The sequence below is a fragment of the Meles meles genome, chromosome 5, assembly GCF_922984935.1.
Source record: "Meles meles chromosome 5, mMelMel3.1 paternal haplotype, whole genome shotgun sequence".
In the NCBI taxonomy this organism is placed as follows: domain Eukaryota; kingdom Metazoa; phylum Chordata; class Mammalia; order Carnivora; family Mustelidae; genus Meles; species Meles meles.
In genome coordinates, this window is record NC_060070.1 from 8,858,759 (window position 1) to 8,884,089 (window position 25,331).

Sequence of the window (25,331 nt, forward strand, 5' to 3'; positions counted from 1 at the left end):
ACCCGGGGAAACAGCCTCACTCCTGGTCGCCAGCTTCCTAGGCACTCACTGATGGGAAAATCTGTGAGCACACAATTCATCGATGTGGAGGAAATGCACGGTATGCCGGGGCAAGTCTCTCCAGTCCGTGACAGCTCCTGACTCCCTTCCAGGCATTTCTATGGGGGCTGGAACCCCTGAGGCCTTTGTTCTGACCCAAGAACATTCTAATGGGAAAAGTTACACAACTCTACAAACAAGATTCCACTGCCTACATTTTCACTGTTGAAGAATGGGCTTGAAGGCTGGGGAAGTCTACACTCTAATGGGAGAGGCAACTTTGATGGAGGCACTCTGATAAGATGGGAGGCCCCAGGAAGAAGGGGTATCCCCATAGCAGATGGATCCTGCTGTATACACACCTGGTCTTCACAGACCAGCCACCTCGGGGAATTCCAATCCACAAATGTACTCCACGTCATTCCAAGACACTGAAGGCAAGAATTAGGATCTCTGATTGATGGCAGCACCCCTCTGTGGCCAACACTCTGCCCTGCCCAGGACCACCCCCAGCAGCAGCGGCTGAACTAGCCAGGGGTGACCCTGACCTTCTGACACCCCCCTCTGCATCTCGCACTTTCCTAGACTAGCCTTGTCCCTGCTCATCTCCTCTCCCAAGGCGCAGACACTGAGTGGAAGCAGCCTCCAAATGCACTTCTGTTTAGCAAGCATTTATGGAGCACCTACTGTGTGCTTGGCCCAGGCCCTGGAGATACAAAGATGAGTAAATCAAAGCACCCTACCATTGAGGCAGCTCACCATCCAGGCTGGGGAGCGGAAACTGATTTTTGCCCTGTAAACTGCACTTAATAAAACTCATGATTGCATGAGAAAGCTACTGAGAAAATCAGGCCATAAACATTACTAATTCCCTGTGGGCCAGGGCGTTAATTGAAACTAGCGTGAGAAAATAGGACCATCTGATCATAATTACTTTAAAAATTCTGGACTAGGGTACACTTTAAGCAAAAGTCTGGTACACAGCAGCCCCTGGCCTGGCTCCAGCACTATGGGATAGAGCCCCGAAGGGAGTGCTACACCCGCACCTTTTACCCAGAGCCACGCCCACAGTCTAAATATGTTAATGGGGCCTTCTTCCTGGCTCCCGTGGTGGCGGTCTGCCATGCCATCACACACAGAGAAAGGGGAGTAGATGGTACAGACAACGGGGCCCTTGGGAAACGTGTGTCTGGTGGATCACTGGAGACGATTCTTTATTGTGTGCATCTCCCTGTGCTCAGGCACAAATTCAACACCTGGGAACTGCAATTCAGCATCTCTCCCTTTAATAATATGATTTTGATTTTGTTGACCCAAAACAGTCAAAGGAGTGGAGAAAAAGGCAGAGTCATTTCTCAGTAATACAAATGGTTCCCAATTGCTTGCAAAGTTTAAAATCACCCAATAAAAGTGGTGGAATCAATACACTTCATTCCTAGATTCACAAAATTTCCAAGCTGAAAGGAACCCTAGAACTTTAGAATAAAACTTAGAACCTGAGATGGTTCTTAGAAAGGACACTAGAATCTTTCCATCAAGGCCCAGCATTTCACAGCTGAAGAATCTGGATCCAGGAATATGCTGGAACTGCAGCTGGGCCAGCCATGAAGGAGTGGACAGGGTGGGGAGTATAGCCTGATGGTGACTATGCTCTGAAGTCAACAGGTCAGGAAAGGGCCCATAGCAGGACACTACGGTTAGAATTTCCACCCTCCACATCAGTCACGTTTAAATTAATTGGCAAGAAGATACACCTGAAGGTCAGTGCTCGTTCTGATGAACTATTGATAGGAAAGGCAAGAATTCATAATTTTAGATTATGAAATACCCATTTCTCATATGACCATAGGTATTTCCTAATAAAAGGAATGCCAGGGAAGGAATAGAGATGCTAAACTGTGTTTTACATGGTTTCTTAATTTCATCATTTCCATGTTAATAATTCAACACCTGTTCAACAGCAGGTATCAGCCTTTTGAGGCAGGCACTGAGGATACTAGTGGAGCTCCATGATGGACCCGAACCTAGGCTTACCCTCATGTCTGACCATGTGTGCAAAGCAGCTTCACATATATGAAGTCAATCTTGAGGAGTCATGGGTACAGCAGTTCCCCTCAGAGCCAAGAGGAGGGAAGGGAGATGAGAGTTTGGAAATCATGAGAAAGAAGAGGAGTGGTGTGACGCTGGTGACCTTTATTTCAAAGGGAGGCAGGAAGCAAGGCTAGAAGCAAGAGGAGAGCAGGAGGAAGGAGACTGAGCAAAGTGGCAATATTTTAGACCTGACAACCCATAGAAGAAAGGAAGTAACCTTAGTAAGGACACAGAGAACAACTGCCAAACAGTGCTGAGGACCCAGTTGGAGTTAGCAGACCAGCTGCAAGGAGTCACCAATGTACAGATCATCTTAGCTCTTTGCTTCTCCCACAAGACTCAGAAATTCACATGCAAGAGGGAAGTCAGGGAGTAGAGTCCCTAGTATGGGGACTAACAGGCCGCTAAGGCTGTCCAGGGTCAGGGGAGCTGCCAAGCTGTCATGAGCAGGACCGGAAAAGACAAGAAATGATCCAGGAGACAGCTCTGGACTGTGGAAATGGAAAGGGTCTATGGACCCAAAGCCTGAGTAGGTCCAAAAAGGAGCTGAGGAGAGTGAGAGAGTTGAAAAAGAGAGATGGCTGTGGAGAGGAGCAACTCTACCACAGGCAGCAGGTGGTAGCAGCTGGAAACCACGAGTTGAGGATGTCACATGGGCCACCGCCATGGAGGATGCCCGTGTGGACAGGCCATTAGGAGCCAAGCACTAACTTGCTATTTGTATTTGGGGAGCAACCTGGAGGTCAGAGAATGGCTGGGCACAGTTATGCTGGTACTGGTTGAGAATGGCCAAGGAGAATAGTGAACTCAAGTCGGAGCTATAATTTGTTTAAAAAATGAGCAAACTTCGTGGACTGAAATACAATGTAAGAAAATAGGAGGCAGAAACCAGACTTTTATCTCTATTGTCTAGTTTGGGTGCCACAGCTTAAGGACACCATAAACAACTAGATTTTTAGAAAACCATCACCTTATTAAAAATACACATGATCCTATGAGAACTAAAATTTTCCAGATGAAGAGCCTGGTGAAAGCAGAAGGACCTGTGCACCAAGTTCCTAGGTTTGTTGGAAGCAGAGCTGGGCCATGGTCTTGTCCTGACCCCAGAGTCTGTCTTGGCACAGACCAGGTGACCCCACATCTGGTAACAGAAATGAAAAGCTAAAACAACTTCAGAAAAGAAGTCTGCAGGGAAGTAAAATAATAAGATTGCAATATCTGAAGGGACTTGGGACCTTTCTTCCCAGGAGACAAAACAAAGGGATATGGGTTTATATCTCAATATGAGGGATTTCACATTGAAATACAAAGAAAACTTCCTAACTAAAAGATATAACATGAGCTATCCAAATCCAAAGCCAAAACTTTGTCAGAGTTGCAGTTCTGCTTAGTCCTTCTACTTTCTGAGTCCTGGGGGCTTTCAGATTTGGACTAGTGACTAGTCTGAGAATCATTTGAGTTTGACTAGTCTGAGAATCATTTGAGTTGACCTGCCCTGTTCTTCCTCATCTTAATGCTCCCATTGGCCAGTGGTCCCCATACCATCTCAGCAACCTGCCACCATCTTAGCACCTCCCGTGTTCCCCAACCTGGCTTAGTCTATATCTCAGGGTTGTTCATTTTTCAAAGAATTTATGATTCTTCTACAGGCTGAATTGTGTCGCCACCACAAAATTCATATGTTGAAGTCTTGACTCCGAATTATCCCAGGAAGTGACTGTCTTTGGAGACTGAACTTTTTAGGAGGCAATTAAGTTACAATGAGGCCATTGGGATGGGCCCTACTCCCATCTGGCTGGTGTCCTTTCCTCTGAGAGGAAATTCAGAGACACATACAGACACCAAGAATGTGTGCTCACAGAGGAAAGCCAAGCCAAAGAGAGGCCTCATGGGAAATCAAACCTGCTGACACCTTGATCTTGGACTTTCAGACTCTGGAACTGTGAGAGAAAACAGACATCTGCCGTTGCCACCACCCTCTGTGGTATTTTGTTACAGTGGCCCTCACAAGCAAATACAGATTATATGCGTTATTTTTTGCTTACGTGTTTTTTGCCTTTCTTTCCCACTAGAATCCAGTCTTCATTAAGGCGAACCTTGTTTGTCTTACCCACTACTGTATCTGCAGCATCCAGACCTGCCTCTGGAAAGCCATTGACACTGAATGAATGAATCTAGTAATTAGTGAAAGACAATGAGGTCAAGATAGGTCTCCAACTCAAAAAGAGGCCTTCTGGAATTTAAACTGAAACTACTGTTTCCAGCAAAGCAAAAGGATAGATTTTCCTCTGGTTTCAAATAATACACCCACAGAAAGTGAGATGTTACCAGTCAAAGCACTAAAGGGAACCCCTGGGGCCTTCCACCAGGAGCCAATGCCAATGTCTACATTTTGAAGACAAATCCCTTCCTTTAAATGAAGATACCTGGAACACAAAATACTTACTTTGTTTAATAGGATTGTCATTTATTTAACCATTCCTCCGAACAGCAGCATAGCATATTTTCCAAGCTTTATAAAAAAGGCATAGATGCATGCTGATCATTTACTGATAATTTATCATAAATTATTCTTTATATTTTTATTACCAGTGACATGTAATTTTTTTTCTGGACCATTGTAACCAAATCTGTGCATTCTGATATTCATTTTTTTTAAAGAAAAAATTCTGCTTTATATCATATGCTGGAAATAGTTTCAGCTAGCAATTTCTTCCAGTATCTTTTTTATCATAATGTAAAACAAATATAGTATTATGTATTACAGAAGAGTGCTCTTTGGCAACTAGGGCGTAAAAAGTCTTCTACAGAGAGAGGTTAAACGATTTCACAGTATGCAAAACCAATAATGAGTTGGAGCATGATTGTCTGTGGGTCCCAATTCCCAGTGTTTCTGTAACCCAGCACTTACTCAGAAAGGTCAGAGACACTCATACACACACAGGCACACACACATGTTTTTATTAGAGAAGTCATCAGAAATTAATTACTTAAGAAAAAGCAAAAGAAAATTACTTGTTCTAAAACCACAGTCATTCAGAAAACTTTATCAGAAAAATTATAAAAAATAAAATGGTCATTTAAAATACAAGATTCCAATACAAGGCACTGAACATCTGTCAGTAAAAAGTTTACACACGCTTCTTCAGGCTAGACAATCTTGGAATAAATACCCTTGCCTATTTTGCACATTTCCTAGGTGTACTACCATCATGGCTGCTCCTCACTGTCATCGTTCTCTCAGTTTTGATCTTAGCCCTTTGCTCTTTTCCCTCCTGTCATCCTCACACTCTCTCTCAGCTTCCACTCACTCTGGAGCATGACTCTGGAATCCATGCCCACCCCTTAATTTTCTTTTCCAACTTTCATCTCCCTGCCTCCAGTTATCTCCAAGATGTCTCCCTTCCAACACCCCATGGTTGCTGCAAGTCCAACATATTAGAACAAAAGTGTATCACCTTTCCTTGAAAGCCAGCTTCCTTTTCAGGTTGCTTCATTTTTCTAACCCCCTTCTGTGGAAATGGGACTTTGAAACTACCTACACCCATCAAAGCTGACCTGAGAAGTTGATTATGGTCGTTGGTTTCAAGGTACTCACCTTCCTCTCAACAACACCACCAGATCGATGGACTTAAAAAAATGGTTCATAGAATAGAATACAGGTCCTCGCCATATTGCCTTTGGGATATTATCCAACCACACTCCAAAATAACTGGGTTCATTTTGCATTATTTTTTCACCATTAATCAAATATATTCAAAAAAATACAAGAAAACACTTCTTCCAACAAGCAAAAACAATATGACTAGACAACATCAACATCCAAATGATGAAACAGACATATATATACAAATATGGAGCAGAGATGGAAGGCAGGTGCTCTGACATACCACAAAATATCCCACGCTCATAAGAACAGAGAGAAAGACTTGATGTCATACATTTGCCAATAAAAGCCACTTCTTGGTGGATTCCATTCATTTATGCCATCCATAGGTAACAGAGCAGTAAACATCCTTATCTTGGCCAGGGCTGCCATCTCAACGACCATATTTGCCTGTTAACAGTGCAACAGTATCCCCAGATGTAGACGCAGACAATTCCCCACACCAGAACACGAAAGAACAGTGCAAAATGAGCAAACGCGGGCTAGAGTCTGGGCCATCGGGTGCAGAGCAGATTGACCGAAACCGTGTGCCATGTGTGTTAGTTTAGCGATGGGAACTACGTGAAGGTTGGTGAGCAATGTGTGTGACAGAAGCACGACCTTCTTGCGAGACGGTGCTTCAGTGAAGACATGAACCGAAGGCGGACATAGTACCTGTGACGGTTTCATTAAATGGTCCTGGACCCTTAATGGGAAAACCATCAATCTGGATCCATTCACCTCCTAAATGAGGAAAATGCAACTTCATAGTTAGAAACGAGGACGATTGGATTTTCCACATTTCAGTGCAGCCCTAATATATGTTTAGTGGTCTTTTCAACAGTCCTCAAAAAAAAAAAAAAAAAAAAAAAAAAGATCCGCTCAGGCCACATCAGTAACGAGGCACCTAAGCTTTCTGGACAACACATCTTTCTGGTCTTTTGCACATGGCTTACTCTAATGAGTACTCAAAAATTTTAGGACAAACCACTAACAACCTGCATTAAAATTACTTTAAAAGAAGGAATAAATCTCTCCTAGTTTTCCACCTTTCAACTTGCTGTACAAGTCATTCTTGCTCAGGAACTCTAATTTAAAGATTCTAAATTTATATATATCTGAAAAAGCAAAGAGCGATGTCTCTCCCCATCTAAGAAACAAAAATACAGCCTCCAATTCTAGGTAAGACTTACCAGGCAGGCTTTCAGCTCTGTAAACTGGACGGCTCACTCCATTGTGGTTTTCTGCAGTAACCAGCACAAAGTACACTACCCCCGGCTCTGAAACATATGGTTTATATCAAGCCACCATTTCAAATCTCCAAGAATGACAGTTTGATTCACTAACTGTCTCCCTTACATAACCAAATATAAAAATCTGAATTAAGTGACAAGTCTAACTACAGCTTTCTCTCTCTCTCTTTAATCAATATCACTAATATTCCTCTCATGCAACAAAAATACACCTAACCCAAAGAACACAAAATTTATTTAGTACAAAGTACATGGCATGTCTAATAAACCTGGATGCAAACGCAGTCAACAGAAGCGGCTTTTGCAACTGTGAAATTAATGTAGGAAATAAGAAGACACTATCCACTAACTAGGTGTTTTATAGCCTACAGTGTCAGTAACTGCAAGTAATATCTCCCCCTGGAAGCTTCAAACAGAAATCTCCAACAAAGAGAAAGAAAATGTCAGGGTAACTCATAAAATTTAGCACACGGAAAATCTTCATTGCAATCCATAAAGCTTCATGAAATTCTCTCCTTATGATAATAAAACACTCTCTTTACTAGGTCTGCATGTTGTCTTTGGCCATTTCAACAAAGACCTAGAGAAACAGCTGCTGGAAACTTGGACATGCTAATCTTGAAATAACTGGGCTTCACTTCGACTTGTATCTAGGGGTCAAGTTCAAATAGCCATGGTCTCTTTGGCTGAGCTCCTGAAGTCAGTGGGACGGGAAGAGAAACTGAGAGGCCACATTATCGTGTGAGTGAGCCCTGAATTCGCAACGGCAGAAAGGCAAACTCTAGTAATGCTGGTTTTCCTGAAGATGAATTACTATGAAAGGTAAATGAAGGTGCCAATTCCTTGGAGAGATGAGAGTTTGCAGGCATTTGCCCAGACGGACAGTTGGAGAGATAAGGGCTAGTTGTGTCAAAGGCAAGAAGCATCTGTACCTTTCTCAAGGTGTTGAGTGTTCCCATAACGGAACCTTGGTTCTCAAGCCAGAGGCCCAACAGGAGAGACACAGCAATGCCATCGAGCATCCCTGCTGTGCTCCAGGTCGGTAGGACCTCTGTCTGACTGCGGGAGGGCCTAGTGGCATTTCAGGTTTGGCACTGTCTGCCGGGCTAACTGGGGACTGCCTTCTAAGGTCAGACACATGGAAAATCATGCTTCACCAGGCACTTTCTCTCTTCATGCTGAGGTAATTCGTATTTCAAAGAAATTTAATCCACATGATTCTGATTCCTGTTAACTGATCAGTGAGTTACTTGGGAGACACTTTGTTTTTCAGTAATTTCTAGGGCTCTCTTTCTGCATTTTTTTTTTCCTTCTCTGCAGTGATCATAACAACCTAAGGTTTGAACAAGCAAAGATGACCCGGCTCATGCCTCTGGCCCAACAGAATCTCCATTTAACCTCACTGTCGGACTTTGTAGGGTCATACTGATGTGGAAAATATTCAGAGAAATGTACATTTGGCTGGAACCACGAAGAAAGAAATCCGGCTCCCTTTATGTTCATTCTATATACTTTCTGCTCCGTTACTCAGAAAGCCTAACATATAAATGTTATATATGCAGGAGGTGGAGAGGGAGAAAGTGTGTAGACTATGGCCAGGAATGTGAGGAGCCACGAGTTGATTTTGATCCACTAAAGGAAGGCAGGAAAATGGTAACCTGGCACAGGGAGACCTGGTTGTCAGAGATGCTGACTTCTGTTACTTCCTTACAATCCATCATGAGGTTGGACTGCAGAATAAATGGAAGTTTCAGGCTCATGGGATCAAAGAAAGCAAATGATAGAGGATCCCAAGGAAGCATCTCAAAGCCTAAGTTCAAAACCACCTACACCTGCACTAATAAAACAATACATTTAGGAAAAAGTTTTAAATATCGCAGACTTCCAGAATCAGACTTAATGGGGGGGGGATGTCACATCTTCGAACCAGATGTGGCTAAGTGTGACATATCACACACACCCTCACAGGGACATATTATTTGAGTAATCTCTAATTGATTTATAAATTAGAAATTTCAAGATTAGGCTACAAAGTAGTTAAGTTTCTACGAAACAAACAAAGGACCCACATGTTCTCCAAAATCACATTCAGAAATTAAAAACTGGTTTCCTACATCCATTTGGAGCGCTATCCAGAAATACTTGAGTTAAAATGCAGAATGAGGAAGTCCAGGGGCAAGATAAAGGTTGAGCAACAGCCTCATGACCTTGGCTACCTGTTCTCAAAGAACCATGAGTTTCCTGGAGCCTGGCCACACTGTGTCTCACAAACAGCCATCCTACCTAAGAAGGGAACTGAGAATGTTGACGTACAGTTAGTTCTGACTGGGAACAAGACCAGAGTGTCACTTACCCACATCGTCAATAAGGAAGGAGTACGTCTCAGCATTCACCTTGATGTATTTAAGACTTTTCAGTGACTTCCCATAGGCAATGTTGTAATGCTCCACGGGTCTACTGGTAGCATCTTTGGGTGGGTCCCACGTGACTTTCAGGCCCATTTTAGTGGACAGCAGTTTCACATGCCTTGGCTTCAGTGGGTGGTCAGCTATGCAAACAGCGCAACTATCAACTTATGGGAACGGCAGATTGTGAAAAGGAATTTTTTCCCAATGTTCTCTGATATTGTTATCAAAAGAGCAAATGACTTTTAATTTGTCTGGTCCTAAAGACGTTAAGTATCGTCATGATTGAACATCGTTATAGTATGAGAGCAAAACAAACATATCAAACCCACAAACTTTCATGTGTTTTGGATAACGGTGGGTGGTAAATTTAAAACAAAAGTGAAACAAATCAAAACAAACTCTAGGCATTCTCTGGCTTGATCATGTTGCCTTGCTAGTGCAGGAATAACGAATTCATAATTTGACACACATATGAATCCAGAGGCATTCATATATCAAATAAGCTCTTAGTATTCTGTAACGTACAGTTAGATGATCTTTAAAATACCTCCAAAAAGAACAACATAAAATTGTCATGATGAGGATGACTATCCATTGTATCCAAAGCATTCATTTCCACAAAGAAAAAAACCAAGATCATCAACACCTTAAAAGGGAGGAAAACCTCTGGTTCATCTGCATAGAGCTAATTTAAATGTTTCCACATTTTGTCCCAGAAGAAGAAAAACAAGTTATTAAGAAGCATAGTTACATTTTTTATCTTCAGTTATGAGGTTCCATAAATGTATTCTTGATTTTGAAAAATAACCCAAATGAAACATAACATGTTGTCAAACAAAACCTCTCAGCTCGCGTTGTAAGAGATCCTGCAACACCGCATAATATAAATAGACGCTAAACATTCACACAACAGTCAAACAAATTTTAGGCAAACCTGGATCTGAAACTGTTTATTCAATGATGAAAGGACCTCTCAGGAAAGACAAAAGTAATCTAAGAAGCCCAGAAAACCTTTAAACTGAGTAACATGGAAAAAAATGAATTTTTTCATGTGATGACACATGGATTGGTTAGTATGTGATTTTAATACTGGATGAAAATTCTGAAACCATAACAGATGATGTTGGCATACATCACTCATCCCTCCCCAATTTGCCCCACTGCTTCAGGAGTAAGACGATGGAAAAGGAGAACTCATATGGTCCCACTCAAAGAAATCCAAGGAATGGAAAAGAAGAGAATGAATCTGAGGATGTCAAAGCAGTAAATAAAGAGTGCCTATTTTGGAGACAAAAGCATGTTATCAGACTCCATGCAGGAAGCAAAATCCACAAAGCCTCCCCTCCCCAGTTCCAGGGACAAGGGTCCCCCACAATGGGAGAAATCATAGACAAGAAACCTAGGGCTCTCTACAAACTTTTGAGTTGAGGAGATTGTACACACAAGGCGCCGGTGACGTTCTTGGAATTTACTAGCAATCGTGGCTACTCTTCAGTCATTCTCATGTACCCTTCCTTCCTCACCCAGGAGAAACCTTCCAGAACTTACTTAGCCAAAGGACTGGGGTTCCCTTCTCTAAGTTTCCTTTCTTTCCCCCAAGGCTTCACTACAAAACCTCTCCTCTTTTCCTGCCATCTGACTAACCAGCTTTTTTTCTAGTTGTGATCCCTATTTCCTCCAACAGCAGCAATCAGTCCCAGGAATTCAGTATTTCACACAGACTGAAAGGTGTTCAAGAGCAAAGCAAGGTCCCTTCCCAAAATGGCAAAGGGATGCTCACAGTTGGGCATCCTCCCAAGGAAGGAAACAAATGAATGAATATGCAAATGACGTTTTTCTCTATAGTTCGCTTCCAAATCTCCCTTAAGGAAAGTTATGTCCTGGACACACAGCCGAAAACAAGAGGTCAGTGACCCCCAAGCACTGTCACATTTTCTCTTGGCACTCGTGATTCCATCAGTACAAAATCAGTACCATCTGCCTAGGCCTGAAAACGATTGACTTTCATTACTGATACTCTGAAAAGAACAGTTTATAAATATACTCACTGTTCTTCCCAGCCCTGCCTTGCATCTATCCTTGGACACAGCCTAGAAGGGTTTCCAGCTTACATGAGAATCCACATTCAAACAGTTCCATCAGCCCAGCATATGGGGAGACATTCCAAACCTTCAAGGAGCATATGCACGGAGATACGCAAAGTAAAGAAGGGCAAGGGGGAAATACCTCTGGGTTGCCAAAACCTAATGACTATCCTTTACGGGGCTTACACAATCGGAGCTTCCAACTGTGTCTGTGCATGGGTTTGTTTGTTCTCTTCCTGCCAATGACCAAGTACCGTCAGTGTGTCTCCACTTGATAATTGCCTGAGCCAGCATTTGTACGCTGAGAGAAAAGCCAAATGGTGTGCAACGACAAAATACAAATGGACCGGAGGGGGGTGGGTTACGGAGTGTCTACCACCCACCACCCACTACTCTGAGCACCTAACCCAGCGTTACTTGAGGTGCTCAGAACACACAACCTGGGAGGTGTCATTTATTCCTCCATATTCCAGACGAAGAAAGAAGGCCGGGAGCAAGGTTAGGGTTCACCCAGAGTCACACAGCTGCACCAGAGCTGGAGCCAAATGCAAGCCCTGCTTTGTCCAATTCCAAAGCCCAGCTCTCCCCTTCCCAGCTCACAGACCCTGCCCGGATATGACCTGTGACCTGGTATCAAAAATTAATTAATTTAGGAAGCCACCACCATTCTAAAACAAATTACGAGCCTCCAGAGCGGGGTTACCATCTCTCCCACCATGCCACTTTCCTCTCTGCGGGACACTCCTGCCCCCCATACACTGTCATGGCACCTTGCGCTAGGTGTCCTCATCCTCCCCCCTTTATGGAAGGAATGGAAGAAGCAGAGCATGTGCTCTCTCAGGGACATTTGCATTTTTATGACAAAACTTAAGGCCAAAGACTTTTCTAATAGTGACAATGTAGGCCTCAGAGAGTTGCCTAATGAAGATCATTTGTGAATAAAGATCTCTGGGAGACCTGGAAATCACACTTTCAAGGCAGCCTTACATTCAGTTTCCTTAAGATAAGTCTTGAATTTAAGGTTTTCCAAAGGCGCTAGGCCAAGCTACCATGACCCTTCCTCCCACCCTCCCCCCAGCACACACAAATTGGGTCAGTTAAACCATAGAGTGGCTTGATTAGCAGATATTTTCACTCCCTGGATTGTTATCTACTTTGATATTTCTTTTTTTAAGATTTTATTTATTTGACAGACAGAGATCACAGGTAGGCAGAGAGGCAAGCAGAGAGAGAGGGGGAAGCAGGCTCCCCGTTGATCAGGGAGCCCAATGCGGGGCTCGATCCCAGGACCCTGAGATCATGACCTGAGCCGAAGGCAGAGGCTTTAACCCACTGAGCCACCCAGGCACCCCTACTTTGATATTTCCAACTGGTGTCATTTTTGATGCTTCCTGGTAAACATCATCTGTGTCTGCTTAGAAAGAATTGGAGGAAGAGAAGGAGAGGGGGCTGGATGGAAAGCCGTCTCTGCTGTCCAGCCCCACCCAGAGCCCCTCACTCTCAGAGAACTCATCAAACCATCATCTGCCAGTGGAACAGTCAGTCTGGGCAGGCACAAATCAACGTATGTGCACTTGAATTACTTGACAGAAAGCTTCTTCTTGGGACTGCAAATGTGACCATATGTTCTGTTCTTGATGATTGTTTTTGTAGGTCTACTGATTTTACTCCGTACGTGTGCTGTCAAGGCATAGAGGCTGTGAAACTGGTTTCCAGGTCTGCAGACTGCATTCTGGTTCTGTGCTGTGGGATCAGTATTCTGAGAGCAAAAGGATGAAACATGACAAAGTGATTCCTGATTTATTCTAACTGTTCTTAGAAATTTAGACCAGACCACCCTCTCTGCTAGATAAATGCCACACATAACATTTTGTAGTAGTTTTCTGTATTCTTATCTGATAAAGATGATACCGGGTACATTCTTTAAAACTATAAATCCCATGAACTGCCTCTCTGAAAAGGAAAAAGGACAAACCCAAAGTCAAGACAACAGGAATTCTATGACCCAACAAAGGGAACATGGGGAGGTAACCTCACAGAGCCTCCATGACAGGTTAGGGCTATGACAAGTTGTTTTTTCCTTCTCCCCAGGATACAAAATGAGGAAATGAGCTTAAGCGGCAACCTAAGGGATGCTAGGTTAAGTCAAAAGAATTTCCTGTCTGTGCCTTTTCCCATTTCTCCCCATTCAAGGAGTCTTTGAATGGAGCAGATGGTAAGATAATCCAGACAGAAGAAGGAAGCTAGTGGAGTCTGCTATGACAGCAATTTCATACCATGAGAAAGTCACTTCCATAGTTTATGCCAGTAAACATTATCCAGATTCAAAGATATTTTGCCAAGTACCAAGTGGCAATGGTATTTTGGTGATCTTTCAGATGCCCAGCAACTGCCAGGCTGGATGTTTCAGAGCCATGGCTCCAATGAGACCTCTACTGGTTTGTTCGGAAACAGACAATATGGGCACAGTAAGCACCTAGAATTGTTACTGTGGTCTAACTACAAACTTCCAGTTTTATCCAAGAATGCTCTAGGAGGCCAGTTTATTTCCAGGGTCAAAGTACGGATCCACTTTTGTTCAAGGATGGAGACCAAACTTCCAGTGAGTCTGGAATGTCTGTCCTTGTTAGGTCTTCAGCTTCTGCAGAGTGACCTCAAGGGGTTCTCCAGGGTTGATGAATGCCATTGGGAAGCCAGAGCTAGGTTCCCAGGGCCAGGCTGGCCTGACCAACATCTGCACGGCTCATTTCTCACAGTGGATAGGGGTGTAACACCTCACCTGGCCCTTGCTCACCTTCCCACTCTGGCGTCTTACTCACTTCAGGTACAGATCTGTTCAAGGACTCGTATCTCACTGTCAGACCTCCCTCTGTTCCTTGAGAGGCATAAAGGCTCTGAAAAATAAAAACTGGCCTGGGTTCCAGAGAAGAAAGGAAGGCCCATCCCAGGATGGCTTTGGGGAAGGGAGCACAGCTCCCTTGCTACACAGGCTTTGGCGACTAGCAAAACCGATGACAGCTACATGTCCATCACGGGCCTAACCATCCCAGACCAACAGTCCCTATTGCCTACGTAAGGGTCCCATGTGAGTTCCAAATGGAACATATTTAAAGTGAAACTCAGTATCTTACTTCTCTTTGCCTTGCTTCAGACATCACCACCCATCCGCAAGTATACAGGCATAGCCACAATGAACAAAAATACATATATTCCTAGAAAGGGAATTCTGTGAAGGGCTATTTCTCAGAATAAAGGGAAGGGAAGTTCACAATCAGTTGATAAAATGAATCAATGGTAAACGTAATCCAAAGTGTGCACAATTCATGGAGAAATCACGGGTTGAGGACTGTGATTCAAAACAGTAACTGAATATTTCTGGATCCAAAGTGTTGTTTTGCTAGTTTCTTTGTTTCATTTTACTTTTTAAAAATAACATAGTGACTTCATCAGAGTCTCTGAACTGGTGAAAAAAAATCAAACCATCAGGTTTATTATCGATAAGGTTACATTAGGGAGGGTGGATCTGATATGGGACCATCACCGTGCTTCCTGTCTCCCTCCCTTCAGGACACAGAGGGGAAAGCCAAGCCTACACAGCAGACCCCACAGGGCCACTGCCTCACAGGTGGGGTGAGAACAACAGGCCTGAGCCACCACCCAGTGCCTTCCCATGTAGAAGTCGGAGAGGAACCAAATGCTGCCTTCCACCAGGAAGTCAGACCTGAAGAGGAGGCTCATATGCCTGTGTCTTCCAACACACTAATACCACGGAGTAGAGAAAGTAGACCAAGAGAGACTGGACTCTAGTCTCAGGGAGGACAGGGAGCACAGCATGAGGCCAGAGGCCAGAAGTGAAACACGAGGTGAGGAAAATGGAAGACCCCTTAACATGTCCAGCAGGCTATTTGCTGGCCCCACTGGGCATGACCATTCACCTGAGGTCAAGTGTGGCTGCTTCCTCAGAGAGAAGATCAAGACCACTCGTCCCACCTTCAGGGGCCTCTGCAGGACTAATCACTGTCCCATTCTTATGCTCTTGGGCTGAAAGTTGGGGATCCTTCCAGACCCCAAAAAGCTCTGAGATGAGGAAGGCTCATTCTTTGGTCAACTCCAAAGCCACACTGACCTCTAGGCTAAAAATCCACTCTTGCCTGTCCTTTCCAATCTCATATTTTGACCAGTCCATGCTGTCCAAAGTAGTCCACCAGAGTTTAGGCAATGGGGTGATATATCATACACATATTCTGATAATACAATACCAGCAATATAAAAATGTTCCATTTCAGGCGCCTGGGTGGCTCAGTGGATTAAGCCGCTGCCTTCAGCTCAGGTTATGATCTCAGGGTCCTGGGATCGAGCCCTGCATCGGGCTCTCTGCTCCGCAGGGAGTCTGCTTCCTCCTCTCTCTGCCTGCCTCTCTGCCTACTTGTGATCTCTCTCTCTGTCAAATAAATAAATAAAATCTTTAAAAAAAAATGTTCCATTTCAATGTAAGTCCATCCCATTATGAAATTCCTAAGGAAAATTTAGAGTCCAAGAGTGAAGCTGTCTGGGTCTTACAGCTTAAAATCTAAAGAAATTGAAGTCTAAGCTTCTTTCCACTCTTACTTCCCGTTCTGTCTAGCCTCGGCCAGAAGAGATTCATCTAGTGCCCAGATGGGGTCAAAGCCCCTGCCATCCTTCTCTGGAACTGGTGCGAATTCTTCAGGATTCCCTGATGTAAAAATAATCAAATCCAAAATCTTCCACCTGCCTAAATTCTTAAAGAGCCCCAAGACCCTCAAATCTCTATAAGCCAGCAAATCCAAAATGTGCAGTGTAAAAAAACACATATTATGTTTGTCTATCCAACGAAGCCTCTCCCAGTTCTGGTAACAGACTTCTATTCATGTGAGCTCAGATGGCTCAGGAGACTTCACTGGAATCATTCTAACTGGAACCAGACCCTGGGCACCGCCTCTGCTTTCCAGTCATGAGGCTGTGGCAGGAGCATCTTAGAATTGTTAGTGACAGCTTTCATGTCACACGAAGGAGAAACCAGAAATGGACAGAGTGTCCAGGGGCTGTTAGAGTCCTGGTTCCGAGGTTCATTCCTTAAGGCCAGCTGAACCCCCTCACTTCGGAACATACAGCTCCACAAAGCAATGAATTTGGGGACTTATATGAGTTCAAGTTGGCGTTTTGGCCCCTTGCAGTCAGACCCTGATGGATTAATCAAGATCTTCTATGAAAGTCAAAAATAACTTTCTGAAGCTATCCCAGTAGCCAGTACATTTAGTCACAAAACGCTGCCAGTGTGCAGAAAGCACCCCCGCCCCAAAAATTAAAGCAAATACCAGCCAGGGATGGCTGCCATTCCTAGCTGAGGGCTCTGTGCAGCCCACCCAGTCTGGCAGTTGATGGTGAGGAGAGGAGTAGACAAACTTGGTTAAGAAGGAAACCCCCAAAGGAATGTTAAGAGCTTTTGAAATAAACTAATACAGTGAATCTTGGAACACTGAGAAAAATAAAATAAAATTAAGATGTTAAAAAGAAAAGAAATAAACTAGTCCCTTAAAACCCCAAAAATTTTAAAATTATTTCTTAAGTATACTAAGGATTGCTCTTTAATGCAACAAAACCTTCGTGTTTATTTAAGTCTCCCTACTTTGTCTGTGTTTGAAATGCAAGTTTTACTTTCCACTGGAAACCGCCAAATACTTCCCAGACTGAAATGAAGAAAACACAGATGCAACCATGAGTGTTTGACTAAAAATTCAATCAATAAGCCAGAAAAGGTTAGGATGTAAACCGGGGCGGGGGGGGGGGCAGGTTTTGAATCAGTGTGATCTACAACTTTGAGACTATAATTCCAAGGAAAGGTGGAAAAATTCGGCCCTTGTCCATAAGATACCAGACATAAAAGGAACAGTCACAAATGTAGAAACAACCAGATGGTTGGCAACACATGGGCAAAACACTGGAATGTCCAGCCAAGTTTTAATAACTTGTCAAATGGATGGAATTATATTTGCCAAATAATTATGATGCTCCCCTCAAAAACAAATAAGGACAACCAAAAAAACAAAACAGGGCAAATACAGGTTGTTTTGCAATGGTGTGAAGAAAAACTGATATGAGTATAATCTACATACGGTTGACTGCATTTTCCACCTTGGAAGACTAGGGCTGGGTAGACATAGTCTGAGTATTAAAATAATGGCCTGGCTCCTCTTCTGACATTTCCCAATATGAATGGGGTTCAATAAAATTGTTTTCCACAGTTGGCATGGTTCTCTATGGATAACTGATTTAAAAAAATAAAGCCTAGGTCTGGAAGTCTAGGTCCTTGGAGTCTTTAAACTTAAAAAACACTCCACAGACCTGAAAGAACTTTGCAAACAGAACCTCTGACCCCACCACGGGGAAGCCACACAGTGCTATCCTCACGTCAGAGGGAAACACCAAGGCAAGCAGAGGTCCCAGGTCCTTCGGGTGATCTGAGGGCAGCCAGAGCTCTCCAGACTTTATCCCTGGTCTGCATTCCTCAAAACCCAATCCACCTTCCCTTGTCCCAATGTGCTCCCCTGTTACTGGGTCCCACCCCCATGCCCAACGTGTCCTGTCACGTTCACCTATTGAGGGCATACACAAGTAGAGTGAGAAACCAGAAGACTCAGAATGCCGCGGACAGCTCTGGTGTGTGGCTGGGGCACCCTGACCCTCACTGCTGGCAGACTTTCCTAATAAACAGAGGGATGAGTGAGGCCTAGTGGTGTGTGCTCTGCTCACCTCTCTCCTCAGCTAAACCTGAGTTCCCTGCCCGTGTCCCCAAACCCTCAGGCTATTCCAGTATTTTGATCACAACAAAGCATCATTTTATTTAGAATAAATGGCCAAATTCAAAGGCGTACATGCCAATGAGCTTATAAGGGCACTAGATGGTCACCGAATACAATTGTGAATCACATTTTTTCTCCATCAGCTCAAAGAAGCCAAATGAAGCCATCCAAATCTCAAAACTCATGCCGCTGGCCAAACTTGAGTAGAGTTTGTCTGAGTCCTTTTCTATCCTCCCCAGACAGTTAGCACTGCCTCTGCCTCTGCGCAAGCATTTTCACCTGGGGCAATTCTCAGGTGGCTACATGTCACAGAAAGAGACATTTTCATATGTAGCTTCGGTAAACTGCTTCCCTGGGTCGTGGGGTGGCGGGGAGGTGGGGGGGCGAGGGGGCATGATAGTGTTGCACATAAGCTGGCCATGCCCTAGGCTGCCCAGCTCTCCTGCCAGGACATGAGGACTTCCCAAGGAAAGATCCCCAGTGTTGCATGGACTGTACTTTCTTTCCTGTGTCCCTTTCTCCTTAGGAGTTGACTCCCAAGCTCCCACCCAAGGCCACCTGCACCCAAAAAAGGCTGTCATTCAAATGCCATCTCATTACCCTCAAGGGTAATGAGGAAATTTCTGCCTAGAATGTTCTAGATTCTAGGTTGTTTATTTGTATTGGGGGAGAAAGTGGGGTGAAGAGATAAAGGCAGAATATCTGTTAATATAGTTTACCTCACATTAATCCCTTTCGTTATCTTCCTTCCTCCCTGTCAGCCACCTTGGGGAAGATCTATAAAGCAGGAAAACACACAAAATGGACAACAAAATGAAGCCGCAAGGAATTGTTTCAAAACAAGCAGCAAGTGGAAAAACTAAAATCAAATGATCAAGCCCGAAGAATACTCTTAAAGTGAATCTGTCTTCTCTCTCAAGATGTCTTCTAAGATGTTTTAAGTTGAATTTTTATTAGTTTCACTCAAGAATGGCCAGTTTCCCAACTAATTTATGACAGTTTAAAACTTGCACTGAATTCAGAAAGTGTCATGGCAGATCCATTTCTGGCTTCTTCCTCCCTTGACTTCTTTCACAATAGAAACAGGGATGCTAAATGTTCATGATCCTTCAGCCTTCCCAGTAGCCATGGGTGGTCATGTGATCCATTCTAGCCAATGACACCTATGAGGAAGTTACTGCTATCATTTCCAGGAAAGTGTTATAAAGGGGTTAAGATCCACTATCTTGTGCTTTTGACCTTTTGCACCTTCCTTTTTTCCCCCCGTGGGATGTCAGCATGACACCTAACCAGGCAGCAGCCATTTTGGAACATGAGGTGACAAGCCTGGGTGTAATGGCCCAGCCTAGGATGGCAGACTAGAAAAATGGAAAGAACCTGGTTAGCCTCTCTGCTCCTGAGATTACTGATGAGTGAGATAAACAATTCTCTTACCTGTTTAGCCAGCGTTTATCAGATATTGTGCCGTTAGTACCCAGTCCATTGCTACCTGGTGTCATCATTTCTGGACCCATAAAATCAAGCCACTTTTTCTCTTGATTTCTAAGTGAGAGCTGCTTTTTTTTTTTAACTTAATTTATTTCTGTTGTTGTTGTTAAGGGACCTGCTCTGGGAATTTGATTTTGACAATGTCAATACTTTATTTGTCAGTATGCCACAGACTTGAGTCATTACATCTGTCCAGAAAATGATGCAGCCAAAAATTAGAGTAAACTTAACCCACAAAGCTGGCAGAATTTGATTGTTAGGATTTAAAGTTTTAAAGCTCTTGGCCGTTTTATTCAGGAACTAATATAAGCAAAAGCTACTGTTCCAGAGAAAAGACAAGAATGTTACCCCATCTAAACCACCAGATTTCCAGAATGATTTAGGGAAATGGAACTGGAGTTATTGGACAGATATATTTATTTTAAAAAAAAAAAGAGAGAGAGAGAGAGAGTAAGAAAACAAGAGACCGAGAAGCGAAAATACTTATGGATTGAAAAGGAATACAGAGCTCATGCCTGCTGTTGACCGGCATCAGAGATCCCACTAGACACAGTACTTTCCAGGCTTTTGTGGGATCTTTTGCACATTCTTCAAATTCAATTCGCAACTGAGGAATAGTTTCTCAAAGAATTACCATTGTTTGCTAGTCCAGCTTAAAATCAGCCTACTATAAACTGCTTGACATGCCAGCCAAAAAAAACTCCCTGAAAATTCATTCCTTTTCCCAAAATGTGAAAGTCATTGTCTAACTATGTTAAACACTTGGGTATTACTGTCACTGAAATCACCACTCATCTTATTCAGAAAGCTCCCTGAAAAATACCCTTAGAAGATAAGCCAAGCAAATGTTGTGGAGAGACAGGTATGAAACAGAGTAAATGAAACAGATATGAGCAGAAGCCAATGACCACATGGGACCAATGACAACCCAGACTGCTACTAATAATCATCTTTTAAAATATGCTCTCATATTTTAAAAACTAATATTTTAGATAATCAGTTAATGGTTATGAATAAAGTCATAGGCAAACAATCTCTCAATAAAGAGGAAAGAAATGTTCAACATACCTCATGAACAAGGAGTTTAGGTTTTGTAGTGGGGTCATATGTAATCAAGAAAAAATAGAGAGGGAAGTAAAGAAAAAAAAAAGGAATGAATATTTGTTATTTACCCATTTAGTAAGAGCCAGACATCTCATTTATTTCTGCAACAGACATATGTTGAATACCTACCACGTGTCAGATTCTGAGTTAGGCACTGGGGACTCAGAGGTGATTAAAATGAGTTCTAGGGGCACCTGGGTGGCTCTGGGTTAAGCCTCTGCCTTTGGCTCAGGTCATGATCCCAGTGTCCTGGGATCGAGCCCCGCATCCAGCTCTCTGCTCAGAGGGGAACCTGCTTCTCCCTCTCTCTCTGCCTGTCTGTCAAATAAATAAATAAAATCTTAAAAAAAAAAGAGTTCTAGATTACCATGACTATCAGCTCTTGAATCTCCATAAAAACTGTATCAACTGTGCTTTGGTATCCCCATTTTTATAAATGAGGAAACTGAGTCTCATAGAGTTCACTGACTCCCCAAGGACACACAGCTAGTAAGTTATGGTGGTAAAACCAAGCCAAATCCAAACCCAAAGACAATGCTCTTTATACTACTCTTTGTTGCCTCTCAGCTGCAGTTTCAACTGAAAGAGATAAATGTAGGCCTGGACAGAAATCAGAACCAAAGTTATAAAACTGTAAGCTATTGGGGCACCTGGGTGACTCTGTTGGTTGAGTGTCCAACTCTTGAACTAAGCTCAGGTCTTGATTTCACAGTTGTGACTTTGAGCCCTGCACTGGGCTCTGCACTGGGCATGGAGTCTACTTAAAAAAAAAAAAAATGGAAGTTATTGGTGACACAAGAATTCATGGTGAAACCTGAGCTCATTGTGCTGAGTGAACTCTTACAAATACTAGGAAGAGTCCATGTTGCCAAACACTCATCTCTTGGTCCTTGACATACTCTATTTACTTCCAATGACAGCTGAGGGGTTCTCCTCAAAGTACCTTTTCTTCTGTCTTCCCTGACCCCACTGTCACCTGCTTTCCAGGACACCATCCTCCCTGGTTTCTCTTCCACATCATTGGTCTCCTTTGCCAGAACTCAAATGTTAGAGTACTCCAGAGTCTAGCTTCTGGCCCTCTCTCTTCTCTGCATGCACCCCCCTTTGTCTTCTCTCCCTCCTTAGCACACCTAATCCATGATTGCAAATGCCATCCATAAAATCATGGCTCCCAAATTCATAACTCCAGTCCTGGCTTTTCCTATTTTTTTAAAGATTATTTATTTATTTATTTGACAGACAGAGATCACAAGTAGGCAGAGAGGCAGGCAGAGAGAAAGGAGGAAGCAGTCTCCCTGCCAAGCAGAGAGCCCAATGCGGGGCTCGATCCCAAGACCCTGGGATCATGACCTGAACCAAAGGCAGAGGCCTTAACCCACTGAGCCACCCAGGCGCCCTGGCTTTTCCTATTTTTTAAAGATTTTATTTATTTGAGAGAGAGACAGAGAGACAGAGAAAGCATGACTAGGGTGCAGGGCAGAGGGAAAGGGAAGAGGAGACTCCATACTAAGCATGGAGCCTGATGAGGGGTTTGATCCCAGGCCCCCAATTCATGACCTGAACTGAAGGCAGATGCTTATCTGACTGAAACACCCAGGCACCCCTGGCTTTTCCTTTGAGCTTCCGTGTGTCCAACGGTGTACAAGACATCTCCAGTGGGACCCAAAGAATATAGATATCTGAAGAATGACTTAAGAAGACATTTTAATTTGAACCATTAGTTATAAAGAGGAGAACGAGGGAAAAAGTTGCATCTTGGAGGACAGAAGTGGAAAGACTTTCAGGAAGGAGGGCCTAAAACAAAAGAAATAGGTCATCAAAATTTCTCTTGGAAAATATAAAACTGAATTACTTCCTCTTCTACAGCTATCCTCAAAGGACTGATGCAACAATAAAATGTGAAAGAAAATCATAAGACACTCAACTAATGTGGGAGGCAGAAGAGCCACAGAGGGGATGATGTCACCAATTAAAACCCAATAGAAAATGACTGGGCATAATTCCTAGTACCTGGGATCTTGGTCAGTTCTCCCTCCTCACATAGTAGGAGTGGGCTTGGGGTCTTCATTTTCCTCAGGAAATAGTCTTTGGATTAAATTTTAAAATCTTAAAAGTTGAAAGGAAATTTAGGTAATCTGGTCAACTTCCCCTTTTCAATCTGCCTATCAATTCTGTGCCTAAAACAGTCTTCAGTAATTTCCATGATTAGACAGATCTACCTAGTCAAATTCCCCACATTCCCCCCTCTTCAAAGGTGTATCTCCGTGAATGTGTTCCTCAGCTGGGTGACACAGAGTTAGTATGCAAGTTGCTGCCCTGGGAATACAAGTGAATAAATTCACAGCTGTCTAAGGAAGGCAGTGATCTTCAGGCTTTGGAGGGAAGCACTGTACTGACGCATGAAAAAAAGAGTAAGGGTATCAGACATTTAATATCAACTGAATGCTACTAATTATGAACATTATCAGGGCTCAGAGGGTGGGGAAAGGAAGACTTTCTCAAGTCAGGATGATCAGAGAGCAAAGTACGACATTAGTGAGATTCAAGGAGGGTCTTTGCCAGAGATTTCCGCCATGTGTGGGAGACCTAACCAGTGCTTTCCACAGCTTGAATTCTTATTTTAAATTTATTTATTTTTATTTAAATTCAATTAGCATATAATGTATTATTGGTTTCAGTGGTACAGGTCAGTGATTCATCAGTCTTATATAATACCCAGTGCTCATTGCATCCTTATGCCCTCCATCACTAAGTTACACCATCCCCCCACCCTCGTCCCCTCCAGCAACCCTTGGTGTGTTTCCTATGCTTAAGAGTCTCACAGCTTGAATTCCAAGAGGAAATTTAATCAAGGCGTTTCTGTGAGTCTAACCCAGCCTGCCCTTTACCCCTGAGAATGCTCTGAATTGCTTCCTGTAATAAAAACTCTTTATAATTTCAGAGCATCAGTGGACCCCACAGAACTCATCCCAGAGACTCTTAGTTCAAAATCCTCACGTTCCTTGAGAGAGACATGTAATCTGCTCAGACAATACCCCATGTCTCATCTCCAAGACTTCTTCCTTCCTAGGTATTAGAGTCAAAATGTGGTGATGACACAGCTATAAAATAAGATCAGCCTGTGTCACAGGGAAGCTGGGGAGCATAGTGTCTTCTGCCTCTATTTTCTCCTCCCCTTGGCCCTGGTTTGCTCAGATATCTGCAGGTACACGTGTGGATTCTGAGAACTATGAACCACAAAAAGAGGTTTTAATTCTCCCAGTCTATCAGAAAATAATAAAAGGCAATGTTGGATGGGGGAGGAAATGTGAAAAAAACAGAGCAGGCCAGGGCACGTGTTACAACAGAAAAAGGACATGACATTTTTCTATGACATAAAGAATGTCCAAAATTAGATAGTCTGTGAGAGAGCAAGGCTGCCTCACCTCATCACCTAGGAGTCTCGACTAGAGACTATAGTCTAGATAAGAGAAAGATAGTGGTGGATCCCAAATTTTACTGAACAGGAAAAAAGTAAAGATTGAGCGAATATTCAGGTGAGACCACCAGGAAGAGTCCTCACACAAATTTACTGATTTCTCCTGCTAATATTATAATTTTATGTATGTCAGTGTAAAAACATTCAGAACTTGTTGAACAACAGTGGCGAGAGTGGGCATCCTTGTCATGTTCCCAATCTCATAGGAAAGGCTGTCAGCTTTTCCTCATTGAGAATGATAATCACTGAGGGTTTTTCAAAGATCGATTTTATGAAGTTGAGGAATGTTCCCTCTATCCCTATACTTTAAGGAGTTTTAATCAGGAACGGATGCTGTATTTTGTCAAATGATTTTTCTGCATCAATTGAGAGGACCATGTGGTTCTTCTCTCTTATTAATTCGTTCTGTCACATTGATTGATTTGCGAGTGTTGAACCACCCTTGCATCCCAGGGATAAATCCCACCTGGTCATGGTAGATAATCTTTTTAATGTACTGTTAGATCCTATTAGCTAGGATCTTGTTGAGACTCTTGGTATCCACGCTTATCAGGGATATTGGTCTGAAATTCTCCTTTTTGATAGGTCTTTGCCTGGTTTGGGGACCAGGATAATGCCAACTTCATAGAAAGAGTGCACTACTGGGTATTACCCCAAAGATACAGATGCGGTGAAAAGAAGGGCCATGTGTATCCCAATATTCATAGCAGCAATGACCACAATCACCAAACTGTGGAAAGAGTCAAGATGCCCTTCAACAGACGAATGGATAAAGAAGATATGGTCCATATATACAATGGAGTATTATGCCTCCATCAGAAAGGATGAATACCCAACTTCTGTATCAACATGGACAGGACTGGTGGAGATTGTGCTGAGTGAAATAAGTTAAGCAGAGAGAGTCAATTATCATATGCTT

At 43.1% G+C, this 25,331-nt stretch overlaps 1 protein-coding gene across 1 annotated transcript in view; it reads right to left on the minus strand.

The window, feature by feature from the left end:
* The window catches only part of FNDC1 (fibronectin type III domain containing 1), a 108,328-nt gene that overhangs the window by 70,486 nt on the left and 12,511 nt on the right, over positions 1 to 25,331 (minus strand). The window contains exons 2-4 of the mRNA XM_046006351.1: positions 9,383 to 9,577; positions 6,970 to 7,056; positions 6,452 to 6,520 (exon numbers count right to left, since the gene is read on the minus strand). Of these exons, the coding sequence (XP_045862307.1) occupies positions 6,452 to 6,520; positions 6,970 to 7,056; positions 9,383 to 9,577 (351 nt within the window). The remainder of the gene's footprint in view (positions 1 to 6,451; positions 6,521 to 6,969; positions 7,057 to 9,382; positions 9,578 to 25,331) is intronic.